The sequence below is a fragment of the Genypterus blacodes genome, unplaced genomic scaffold (assembly GCF_046128005.1).
Source record: "Genypterus blacodes isolate CSIRO-AG114 ecotype Tasmania unplaced genomic scaffold, CSIRO-AGI_Gbla_v1 ptg000017l_1, whole genome shotgun sequence".
NCBI classification, from domain to species: Eukaryota; Metazoa; Chordata; class Actinopteri; order Ophidiiformes; family Ophidiidae; genus Genypterus; species Genypterus blacodes.
In genome coordinates this window covers 1,987,673-1,999,643 of record NW_027466831.1, presented here as the reverse complement: position 1 = coordinate 1,999,643, position 11,971 = coordinate 1,987,673, and the positions used below count along the sequence as shown (strand labels likewise).

Sequence of the window (11,971 nt, the reverse complement as noted above, 5' to 3'; positions counted from 1 at the left end):
TCCTGATGCCACTCAGTATTCCCTGTTTCAAACTTTCCCCTAAAAATAAAATAAATGTAATAATAAAACAAAGACATGCACATGGCGAAGACCAAAACCCCATAGAAACGCCCTCAGTACCACAAAAAACACGCCACAAAGAACCTTTTGGGTTTTAAACATGTTGGATCATGTCTCTGCCAGCAAACCCGGCTGCCAGGGTGCGTCCGTGGACCTGATGGCCCCACCAGCGACCCCTGGTGGACATCACCAAAAGTCAATAAGTTCTTTTTGATCAGGCACTTCATGGTCACCTTCCGCAGACAGAAACATTTGGGGTCCTTTCACTTCACATGTGCGACCGCTGCCATCGTGAGAACGCGAACCATGCCGAAGTCAAAGAGGGACAAGAAAGGTAAGAATTAATACTGTTTCGTTATAATATAGAGACACGTCTTAAGTAGTTTCGCGTGTTAAATGTTTTATCATTGGTCCGATCATTTCGGTTGTTTCAAAAATTAACATGTGCGTTTACAGGTTTAATGTTGGTTTGGTAAAATAACATGCGTGGCGTGCTGTGTTCTACTTTGCTAATGATTTCTCTTCGATCTGTTCAAAGTTTCGTTAACGAAAACGGCGAAGAAGGGATTGGAGTCCAAACAGAAGTTAATCGAAGAGGTGAGTTTCCTGATATGGTCGAGATGTCAGCGAGGAAGACGTCTTGTGCTTTTAATGGAACTTACGCCTCTTCTTGTCCTTTTTTTTGTAGTTAAGGAAATGTGTGGACACGTACAGGAACTTGTTTATATTCTCTGTGGCCAATATGAGGAATAACAAACTGAAAGACATCAGGACGGCGTGGAAACACAGCAGGTAAGGAAACACGGGCAACACTAAAAATCATTTAAACCAATTCCTTCAAGTTTAAATGAAGCTAAACTCTATTGAAGTATAACCAAATCACCTTTTATTGTTTGACTTTGCAACACATAAATTGACGAATATCTCAATTTTCTTTGACACCAAGCCTTCACTGTTTATAGATCGTCACTTTTTCATCATCAAACAATGACGTAACCCCGCAAATCATGATTAACTCCTCGGCTGGACTTTCCCCCTTTCCTCAGATTCTTCTTTGGTAAAAACAAAGTCATGATGATCGCCCTCGGGAGAAGAGAAACAGACGAATACAAAGATAATCTGCACAAGGTTGGTGAGATCCAATGAACATCATGAGTACATTGGTGAAATGCAGAAACTTCATATTGTTCTTGTATCTTTTTGATATGCAGGTCAGCAAGCATTTGCGGGGAGAAGTTGGCGTGCTATTTACAAATAAAACAAAGGATGAAGTACAAGAGTAAGTGAGCTGCAGCTTGACCGTCTCCTGAAATGGTTGTCAGACTGCAGTTGTTGGTTTTGAAGTGACGTTCCCTCTCTTTGTAGGTATTTCAATCAATTCAAGGAGATGGATTACGCACGATCAGGCAACCAGGCTCAGATGGACGTCACGTTGGATGAAGGACCCCTGGAGCAGTTTCCTCACTCAATGGAGCCCCAGTTGAGGCAATTAGGGCTCCCGACTGCTCTGAAGAAAGGTAAGAGCTGGAGGTGAGCTCCTGAAGCGTTTCATTTACATGTGGATTCGTAATGACGCGTGGTCTCGTTGTCTGATTGCAGGCGTGGTGACTCTACTACAAGACTATAAGGTCTGCAAGGGCGGCGACACGCTGACACCGGAGCAGGCTCGCATCCTGGTGAGTCTTTGTCTGTTCCGCTTGAGGACATTGGGACAGTGTCACATGTGTGGCCTGACTGTTAAGACCGATTGTACCTTCTTCTTATCCACAGAAACTCTTTGCCATGGAGATGGCCGAATTCAAGGTGCAGATCAAGTGTTTGTGGAATTCGGAAACGGGGGAGTTCCAGAACTTTGGAGGAGAGGAACCGATGGCACAGGATAACGAAGACGAGGATGAAGAGGATGCAGAATAAGACTTTATTTTTTACCATACTCCAATAACAAGGACAGTAATGGTTGAGACTGTACATCCTGTTGTACAATTGTCCTTTTCCCCCAATTAACATCCAGTGAACCTCATCTTGGAATCACATTTGCACTGAATTGTTCAGTGAATACCAACTAGCTTTTGTGGACCCACTAAAACACACATGTATCATGTTGTTGCCCCTTAAGGCACCTTTTTATTGTATGCAAATCGTTGCTATTCAAATAATACAAATAAGTACAAACCCTTTTGTTAAATTAGGCATTTGTTGGATTTCATCTGTACAAAACATGTAATGCTTTTGTTTTTACTGTTGATTTAAAAGACACCTTCTAGAGGATATTTTCCATTGATGGTTTATCTCTAATGAAGTGCTTTTATGCGTATATAAAACCAGTTATTATGATTTAAGCATTAAGGTCCTGCAGCGATCGAGGAGACCAGAACTTTAGCGGAAGTAACTTGGGCACTCGTGGGCTACGAGGTTCCAGGCATCGTTGAAGGCTTTGACCACTCTCTCATCCAGAGGACCCTCTTCTGCTGCTGACAGGTTTTGGTGAAGATGCTCTATGCTCGACATGCCGACGATGACTCCATCTCCTAGATCCCCCTGAAAAGGCAGTGACGTGAAGACAATTGAGTGTGGTGGGACTAGAGTATGATTCACAGCTGACTTTAATGAGCAGTCTATAATCTCAGTCATAATGTAGCAGCAGCTGCACATTCTGCACAGGCTTGTACCTTCAGCTGGGAGTGGTGGTACATCCAGCGCATAGCAGCAGAAGTCATGGTGGGTTTGTCTGAGCCGTACACCGTCTGCAAGGCCTCCATAACCAAGTCTAGTGCCTGGAAGTGACTCAGCTTCCAGTACCTGACAGGACAGGAAGCCAGTTAGGATTCTATTTTCTGTACTTGGTGTTTGTTGAGACACACTGAGATACACTATATGGTCAAAACTATGGACACATAATATTGAGTTAAGGCATTTCAGTCACACGCTATAAGGTATATAACATTAAGCGCATTGATGGGCAGGTGTCCACATACTTTTGGCTGTGTATTGTACCTCACCAACAACACATCCAATACTTGAGAGATTGATCTTTCACCTGTCCCTGTATGCTCCAGCCCAGCTGTTACCAAAGAAGCGTCCTGCAGGCTGGGAGCCATCTTTATCCTCAAAGTGATACTTCCCCGTCAGAAAGCCACCTGGCAGAGGAGGACAGGGGGTCAGAATCCAGGCACCAGGGGTTGTACTTAATTATGTAGTCAATATTACACCAAATACAGCACCTGCTAGAGGATTGTATGCATAGAACCTGATTCCATAGTTTTTCAGACATGGTAGCAACTCGGTCTCAACCTGTCGTGTTGTGGCATTATACATTCCCTGTGAAAAGAAATGAGACTTTAATCTCGGGTTAGTTATGGTTTACATATTAACAGTGAGAGTTCAAATCAAGCATGTCCACTTAAATTGTAAAGGAGCAGGCAACGCAAAGGTCAAGCAAGGTAGAGCAAGTGAGGTAAAAGCCAGGCTGGAATAATGCTTTAGTGATCACCTGAACGTTCTCAGTTAGTAGAAGCCAAAATTAAGAACACCAGGGGGTTCAGTTCACTTCAAAAGGACCTGAATTATGAAGGAAACTCAATAGACCTCGCCCTTGTTTGCATTCCCTGTCTTGACAAAGTCGAAACCTTGTTTAGTCTGTGTCATGATGCTGCTAGTCAACAGACTGTTAACCCCTTAAACTACGCTTCATAATTTCTTTGCTTTGAGCTCATGAACACGTAATCTCAGATGGATCTAAAGATAATTTCAATATAAAAAGGCAGGTCAGACAAACCAATCCAAACTCTCAGTCCACTTTCCAGAATAAATCCTCTAATTAGGCCATTAGTGAATGTGAACACTCAGAACTCATTTCTCACTCTCCCAATGGTTCAAAGTCAACTTCATTTTGTAGAGTGGGTCCACAGTTGGTGTAAGGCACCTTTATATATTCTGTGGAGTAAAATGGTGCATAAATACCTGATACACCGTGGGAACAATCCAGTTGTTGTTTCTGCAGATGCACACAATTTCTGCCACTTCCCATGATGCATAGTTGGAAAGACCAAACTCCTTGAATTTTCCCTGAAGGTGATATGTTAACACTGCATTTAGCTCTTTCATCCCATCATAAACCTTGAGTTTACATGACTAAAACGAATGTGTTGGCTGGTCTCTGCACCTCTTTGTGGAGGTCATTGCAGGCTCTAAGGGTGTCCTCGATAGGGTTCTGGTGGTCAGGTGCATGGAGGTAGAATAGGTCGACACAGTCCGTCTGCAGCCTCTTCAGGGACGTCTCCAGCTGGGAGCGCACACTCTCTGGCTTCAGTGTCTTCCCGTCCCAGGGGTTAGCCTTGGTGGCTATGCTTACTGTACGACAGATGGACGTCAATTTGCATTTTACAAGTCTGTTCCAAACAAAACTCAACGTTGTCGTGTTTGCCGAGCTGTGGTCGAAGCCATTAGCATTTTGTCTTGTTTGTTTTAGCTAATTGTGCACTTTTATTAGCATTTAATGGGGGAAATTACGTGTTAGCTTTCATGCTACAATCACAGCTCCAATGCAGACGTTATCAATAGCACACACGCTCTCAAATACTTTTGCTCTTTGAAAGGTCTGACGTAAACAAACTAAACTCGATCAGCTACAGGTGTATGTGTGTGTGTGCTGCCCACAGAGCACGCGCTCACGTGGGATGACACTAATGAGCCCAAACGACCCTCCTGGTTAGCAAAAGTTTCATAGTGTACACTAGTTTGTACCTGTGTTAGGAAGCTTCATGCCTCCTATCACCTCCTCTGACTTTCCGTCCGCGTACATGAAGGCAGTGTCCAGCAGGTTGTGACCCTTCTGCAGGAATGCCCTGATCATCTCCAGGCTTTTTTCGGGGTCCGCACGGCCGCCGAACGCCATGGTGCCCAGCAAGGTAACGGGCCGCTTAGCCGGAGAAGACGCCATGTTTCGACGGACTAAATGTGTGAACGTTTCCTGGGTAATTTTACTTCTTTGGAGTGTGTGGAGTCTATGCAGTGCCGCTGTTATTGCCCACCGCATATTACAGCTCGGTGCCAGGGGGCAAAGGTTCTTCTTGTAGTGAGAGTTAGGGAACGTCCCAAACTTATATAACCGGTGTGAGACGTAAGTCAAGGACGTGCGCTGGGTTTTCTACTCAAACAGTTGCCCAGGCTGCTTTTTGCAGCAGTGCAAAGTCCGTTAGCTAGTGTGAGTGTTTCTTGTTTTCTATTAACCCCGCAGTGTTAATATTTGTTCAAATCTTCGTTGGGACCCCTGTGTTACGGCCCCTGACACGTGTAATTCTACTTTCCAAACGCAAGGTGTCAGCAGACTGTAATCAATTCTACTGAGTGATCTTTTTTGTTGGCAGACAAATACTTAATTCGTCTGTTTTCTGAAATATCCATTAAATTGATGTGCTTAAATTTATGTTTTCTTGCAGAGAATTGAACTGTTACTTTGGTTATGTCCATAGAAAATAAAATTCCAATAAAGCATCACATAAGCTGTAAACTGGTCCTCCCAGTTACAAACCACTGACTACATAATACAAGGTATCACCTGCTTAATTATATACATACTAATGAATGCACATGGTTGACCAGTTTCACCAGTAACATGGCACTGGCTGAACAGATATCATGTTGATCAAAGCTGTGTCTCAGCAGGGATCGACACGTCTGAGTAACTCAGCGCTCCAGAAACATGCTGTAGTCTGACACCGGTGGCGTGCACAGACTGTGATGACCCGGGAAAGCTTTGGGTCACAGACACACATGCAGGCAATGAAAGCTTTGTTTAGAGAGCAGCAGCACTGCAGTCCTGATCAACTGACCCTTTGACCCCCATCAGCTGTTTGCCCTGCAGAATGACCACTGCTGCAGACCCCCTACTTCCTCTCCTCACATGGGAAATAATGCACAACTCCAATGCTTCTACCTTTGCCAAGTAAAGCTGCATAATGTATCATGAAAAACACTTTAGAATTGTAAAACAGACAAAGCACCATAATTACTATTAAAACTAATGTAATAAAATTCATAATGTAATAAAATTCTTAATGTAATAAAATTCATAATATAAACTGTGTGTGTGTGTGTGTGTGTGTGTATTATGAAGTTGTTGAAGCTCAGAATAGTAGATGTCACCCTTTGCACCCCCCTCCCCACCCCGCCCTCCCCCCCTAACCTCAGCCGTCATTACCAAGTGAATGGAGGCAGCGACACACACTCACACACTCACACACTCACTCAAACACAGTTTCTCCTGCAGTCCAACATCTGCAGTGGCAAAGCGGAGGTGCGCTGCGGGGTTTGGTTCGGCTGACATGCGCGTAATGGCCGCGTCACTTCTGGAGAGTGTCGGTGTTTTCCGTGAGACGCATCCAGAACGCTAGTTTGCTCAAGTGGATCCGCCTGATTCTTTTTTTTTTACTTATTCATTGACTTTGCAAGCATGTTCATTTTATATTCAGGAGTTCGCTAGAAATTCGGTGTTTTTAAATCTATAATCCGAGACCAAGAGGAAAATGGATGGGTTGATTTTTTCCCTTTTCTTAATATTTATTAAAGAAGTTCGCACACTCAGTTATGCTTCTGCCAACAACCTTCAACCGTATATGTGAGTAAGACTATGCCTCTCTCTCTCTGTTTTCATTTTTGCTTACTTGCACGATTTTCAGGGATGTTTATTTTTAATCTTCATTTTACTTTTAAATGTAACTCTGCGGCTTCACCTGCACATGCGCAAAGGTTGTGGCTCAACACTCAGCTGGACTGTGAGAAGAGAGCTTCAGTGATCTTCTTCTACATGTTCCAGGATCACAGGTCCTATTTTGTAGATGCTGGGTAGATTAAATTTGCTCTCTTTTGCTCTCATCATGATCTTTATTGGCCTCCTTGTATATTATCACTGTAATTTACATGATTATACATTACCTCCAGTGCTGCATTCCTCACTCTGCCAGGGGGGTGTTTGCTTTAACCCCCTCAAAGTGATGAGCCAGTCAGCAAAGCAGGTATTTTTTTCAAAGCCCCCAAAGTGATAAATGAGGGGCTTGGATAATGTGAGATTAAATTGTTCTTAGTCGTTGCGGTGGAGCTATTACCCACATTAAGTAAAAAGGTATTTTATAGGCAACTCTTTGGACAGCTTGAAGGGACTGTTACAAGAGCAGCTGTGGGTCGTCCTGAGTCCTGCAGATGAGGCATCATGAAGACAGGCTCCACTCTCTGTGCTCGGAGAGTAATGGAAGTCTTTTAAAGATCGCGTTGCTTTTTGAGAGCCATTGTGGTCGGTGCAGGGGGAGGGAATGGTGTAAAGACATCAATGGCACCCCAGACTGCCTGTTAACCCAGACAGACTTGGTGTAGGCAGGGGGACAAAACATCATAGCTGAGAGCTGACTGTGTTTTACCTGAGGGGGAAACACTGTCTCATTTTTCTCCTGACATTCAAGCCTCGCAGGCACAGGTGAAAACATGCATCACCTAACATTTTTCCAGTTAAAACACTTATCATGCATCCCGTGCACTGTCTGGAAAATTGTTACATGACGTGTGCATGTGCAGTCAACATGACTAGAGACTATATTTATTTGTCTCCTCAGCAATTTAGCCTTCAACCAACATCACACACACAATCACACATCACAATCAACATGTCCTCCCTCCGACTCGCATTTAGAGCTAAAGATATAAATTTAAAGAGAAAAGTGTGAGAGCTTTTGCAACTTAGTTTTCTGCAGGATGAGGTTTGAGGAATTCCCCCTAAATCCTCAGAAATACCAAAAGCAGGCAGCAGAAGTAGCCTCAGGCCTTGACACAGATAATGCCCTCACAGGCATTATGTCGCCGGCAAGTAGAAAATGCTTCATTAAAGTTTTTCCATCTATCTTGGCCGCTACATTTCTTACAGCCGTCGTAAATTGCCCCTCTGCCATCTGTATGTAACACTTTGACACCTTAAGTATTTTTATCACTGTTATGGTTCCAGGCCCAATGTGTGTGTGGAGAGGGAGGTGACGCTCGTCGCCCAAAGGCAGCCGTGTGTGCAGGCCTTCACACGCATGGTTAAAGTGTGGAAGCAGGGCTGTGTGGGACAGACGTGGTGCATGGGATATGAGAGGCGGTGAGTAGAGCACCTCATTTGTAGTCTGTCTTTCCATCTGTCTCCAAGTCGCTCCTCTACCCGTTCCAGCTTTGACACCTCTGACATCTCTTCCATCTTTGCCGGGAGGGAACGCAGTGCATTGCTGATTAAGTTCTGACTAGAGTTTTGGGTTAATGAAGGATTTTGTGTCTTGTCATTTAGATGAGTCATGTAACAGATTGGTCACATAGCTCCATTTCTAAGCAGCAGTGTGACATCTCACTCCCTGATGTTTCCTCTTTTTATCTCTCTCACTCACTCTGTAATTATAAGAGCCTTGAGCCTCTCTTACAGTTAAGTGCAAGGTGCGGGGCCACTCCGCCCAGGTTAACAACTATGTATACACAGGCATCTCTGCAGCCAACTTACACAACCAGAGATGAGGAGCTCTAATGCTAACATCTTAGCATTAGAGCGTCTCTGTGAGTTTCAGGAGCTTCTCACTGTGTTTCTCGCTCACATTCGCTTTCTCCCTGTATTTCCCCCGTGACAAGTCAAAGGCTGCTTTGAAGGCCCCTAAAGCCACAATTATTTGCCGTAAACAAAACATGCTTCCACCATGTGTAATGACCGTGGCGGAATGAGAGGGGTCCCAAAGTACAGGGACAGGTCCTGTGCTCTGAAGTCTGAGTCTGCCTGTCCCACACTTTTGAACGGCGTCTTAAAAGTCTGGGAAAATGTTTGCCAATCATTGTGCTCCATTTTCATTCGGAGTCGTCCGAGCAGAGCTTCTTGTTTTTATCTATTCTGCTAGTATTCAACCACATGCTTCATGTGCCCCACTTAATGAAATTACAACAATCTTAAAAATGTGTGTAGACTGCAACAAGAAAACTGATTTATAACTTTCACTCCTTTTTAACATTTGTTTTCTGGTGACAGGACTGCATACTACACGGCATACAGACAAGTCTACAGACAGGATTATCAAACTGTCTACAAGTGTTGTCCCGGGTGGTCTCAACTCAATGGGGAGGCCGGCTGTCTTTATCGTAAGTATCCTCATTCCTTTTCAACTTTCTAAATATCTGAAACTCTAAACTGAAGAGACGGGAAGAGAAGACGGAAGGTTTCAAAAATGATTTCCAACGTGGCAGGCTGATAGGAGGAAGTGTGCTTCAAACATCACCCCTGGCACAGACCAGTCAAATAAAGGGTTTTCAAAGAAAGGTCATAAGGTCAAGAGGTTCTTGAAGTGCTCTGCCCATGTAGACTCCTCAGCAGATGTTATCAGTCAGTGCTATGTACACAGTACTTCTGTTTTTACTACGATCCCGCAAGGTTTAGGTATTGGCACTGGGGGAAGTGTTGAATGTTCAAGTGTCAGACTGTTGACATTGGTTCTGAAATTGTATTTGCACTGAAGTATCTTGGTCTAGAGTCAGCAAAAAACAATTAGGATCTCAGAGAGTTGCTGGAGTGCTGAGTGACCTGACGAGGGTTAGAACTCTTTATCCTTTTGGCTCTGCAGTCCTCGTTTCTTAAGATAGATGGGGCTGCGTCGCAGACTGGAAAGGTGCCTCACAGTCCTTAGCACTGCTCCAACTGTCCACAATGCTGGTTCTGTTGTGGTCCCGTGTATAGATGAATAAAAAATAAATGCATAAAGTCATGGCAATAACCATTCAGAGACCTAAGAGCAAGGCAGGTCTGGATACGAAAGCAGCTCAGCATGGACAGACCGGCTGATTTGAAATGCAAATTAAAAAAAAAGCAAATGTGAATGTTCCCAATGTAATTCCATTCTGGGGGGCCCATGTATGGAAACATTGTAGGGCAAGAGAAAGCAGAGCTTCTGCCAGCAGCTCATCTTCTTGTGGATAAGCTTAGCTTCACACCGCTGAAACCGAGCAGTCCCCCTTTGATGGGATTTTACAGCCAGTGATCCACATCGCATAGCCTGCATACCACAGACGGAACCCTTGGCAAATCTGGCCCGAAAAACAGCTTGGACATCACTATCCCCGAAAAAAAACCTCCCTCTGCCCTCCCCCCCCACACATCTCCATGCTCTGTCTGGAACCCCGACGTGTGATAAAGGCCCGGCGTTCACACTCCCGGAACATGCTCACTGGAACGGTTCACTGATGGGCTGCGACCTCGGACGGGGGAGTGGGAGAAGATCCTCTGGATGTGCCTTTCATCGTTGTGTCATTATGGCATCATCTAAGCTATCTTCAAAGCCCCCTTTGTCTCCAGGGAGAAGGTTACAGTATTAAATTATACAGGGGAACATTAGGCTGTCTGCTCCGCAATGAGCCTGGTTTGTTTTAAAACACACATAAAGAAATGTCTCGGAGACATTCCTCAGGACTGCCCAGTGTCTCCCCTCACTTAAGTTGAAGGGGTTTTGTTCCTCTCTTTTGCGTGACAGTGTCGGCTCTCTCCGATGTGAGCCCGGGCTTTTATCTCTGTAACCATAGACGTGGCAGCACTTTGAGTTGGGACAAACTAATCACCCTTTTCTCTGAGCCATTGAACCTGGATAAAAGGAAGCTCACACCACAATCCTCCCTCTCTCACTCCTGCGCACTTAGCTATGCGCTATCTGCCCGGTGCCTCATTCAGCACAATGCAATCTTTGGCACGGTTTTCAACAGCACCGACGACATTCCAAAAGGGGAAAAATCGGCTTTGTCAAGTGTACAGCTTTAGCAAATCCACAGAAACCCCTAAATTTGAAGAAGATGGGAATGCTTTGTGTTGAGGGTGATTTAGTGTCTGGTAACATTTGAGGTCTCTCTCTGTCTCGCATTGTCTGTCTTTCGCCTTTCTTTGTATGTGTGTGGTACAACTCACAAGTGTGGGTGTGCATTCGCTAATAAAATGTCTGTGTAAGGTAATTAAGCTAATGACTTGTGGTCATTGTGAAGCAGTTAAGCGGAATTAAGTGTGTAATCATGTTGTAGGAACAGCATCCACGGTGGCTGGAAGGTCCCCGGGTCGCCTGTGTTTCTTCAGTCTGTCTGTCCGTCCTCCCACTGGATGTGTACAGTCCACATGCATACCCCCCTTAGTCTCCGGCCTCATTTGTTCCGGTCCCACCTTTTCTTTGTTGGGCATAATTTATGACATATTTGGAGAAACAATGCCACAGCATGACAAATGTCCCATTCCACTATTTTGACATCTGTTCACGTGAATAATGATGAACTTTATTTGCTGCAGCATGGATTCAGAGTTGTAAAACGGCTCGCAAAATTCTGGAATTTCACTTTTTTTTGTTACATTTGAAGTCAGTTCTTGCACCATGATTGTACTCCCTCCAGAAAATGCAACAATGCTAGAGTTCTTAAACCCTTCTAATCCTCCCTAAAATGTTTTTGGTGAAATGTTGTTTGCTAGAAAAACCCACAAGTGCATTTAAGGCGACTAATTGATTTCTCTACTTTGGTGTTCTTTTGAAAAGACTCCATTCGGCTCGACGGGTGTCTGCTTCTCTTGACAGCGTAGAGCTCTTGACTTTGTGATGTTGACTTCCTCCACTTAAGTATGTGGAGTAGCACTCCGTCAATGAGGGCGAACCTCCAGGTCAGCGAAAAGCCGCAGGATGGACGGGGTTAGCTGGTGGCGCAAACGTGCAGGTAGTTTGATTGACGGCGAACAATGAGCTTTGTGACAGCGGCCGAGGAGCGAGAACAATGGCTCCTCCACTTTGTCGCCCTCGTTAACTGTTGAATAGGAAGTGGCCCCCTTTTGTGACGGCACCAGACACGGGCCACGAAGATTTAGGCCCAGTAGCCGGAATGGAGGAAATAGACGACT

General features: G+C 44.6%; 3 protein-coding genes across 3 annotated transcripts in view; 2 read left to right on the top strand and 1 right to left on the bottom strand.

The window, feature by feature from the left end:
• The first annotated feature begins 312 nt into the window (after positions 1-312).
• On the top strand, positions 313-2,331 carry mrto4 (MRT4 homolog, ribosome maturation factor). The gene is made up of 8 exons (XM_076141478.1): positions 313-394; positions 599-657; positions 749-852; positions 1,107-1,188; positions 1,272-1,339; positions 1,426-1,577; positions 1,660-1,736; positions 1,831-2,331. The coding sequence occupies exons 1-8, from the start codon at positions 367-369 to the stop codon at positions 1,972-1,974; spliced, it is 714 nt and encodes a 237-aa protein (XP_075997593.1). The 5' UTR covers positions 313-366; the 3' UTR covers positions 1,975-2,331.
• On the bottom strand, positions 1,960-5,184 carry akr7a3 (aldo-keto reductase family 7, member A3 (aflatoxin aldehyde reductase)). The gene is made up of 7 exons (XM_076141477.1): positions 4,804-5,184; positions 4,223-4,410; positions 4,021-4,125; positions 3,282-3,378; positions 3,098-3,197; positions 2,730-2,859; positions 1,960-2,598 (listed from the first exon to the last, which is right to left on the bottom strand). The coding sequence occupies exons 1-7, from the start codon at positions 5,093-5,095 to the stop codon at positions 2,437-2,439; spliced, it is 1,074 nt and encodes a 357-aa protein (XP_075997592.1). The 5' UTR covers positions 5,096-5,184; the 3' UTR covers positions 1,960-2,436.
• Positions 5,185-6,392: 1,208 nt separating this feature from the next.
• Positions 6,393-11,971, top strand: part of megf6b (multiple EGF-like-domains 6b) — a 44,251-nt gene continuing 38,672 nt past the window's right edge. Inside the window, exons 1-4 of the mRNA XM_076141355.1 lie at positions 6,393-6,429; positions 6,628-6,676; positions 8,051-8,185; positions 9,089-9,198. Coding sequence (XP_075997470.1) covers positions 6,393-6,429; positions 6,628-6,676; positions 8,051-8,185; positions 9,089-9,198 — 331 coding nt within the window. The remainder of the gene's footprint in view (positions 6,430-6,627; positions 6,677-8,050; positions 8,186-9,088; positions 9,199-11,971) is intronic.

Coding starts and splice junctions, on each gene's coding strand:
- mrto4 (XM_076141478.1), top strand. CDS start 367: ATGCCGAAGTCAAAGAGGGACAAGAAAG. Junction 853..1,106: donor ACGGCGTGGAAACACAGCAG/GTAAGGAAACAC, acceptor CCCTTTCCTCAG/ATTCTTCTTTGGTAAAAACA. Junction 1,578..1,659: donor CCCGACTGCTCTGAAGAAAG/GTAAGAGCTGGA, acceptor GTCTGATTGCAG/GCGTGGTGACTCTACTACAA.
- akr7a3 (XM_076141477.1), bottom strand. CDS start 5,095: ATGCGGTGGGCAATAACAGCGGCACTGCATAGACTCCACACACTCCAA. Junction 4,126..4,222: donor GCAATGACCTCCACAAAGAG/GTGCAGAGACCA, acceptor TATCACCTTCAG/GGAAAATTCAAGGAGTTTGG. Junction 2,860..3,097: donor GCTGGAGCATACAGGGACAG/GTGAAAGATCAA, acceptor CTGTCCTGTCAG/GTACTGGAAGCTGAGTCACT.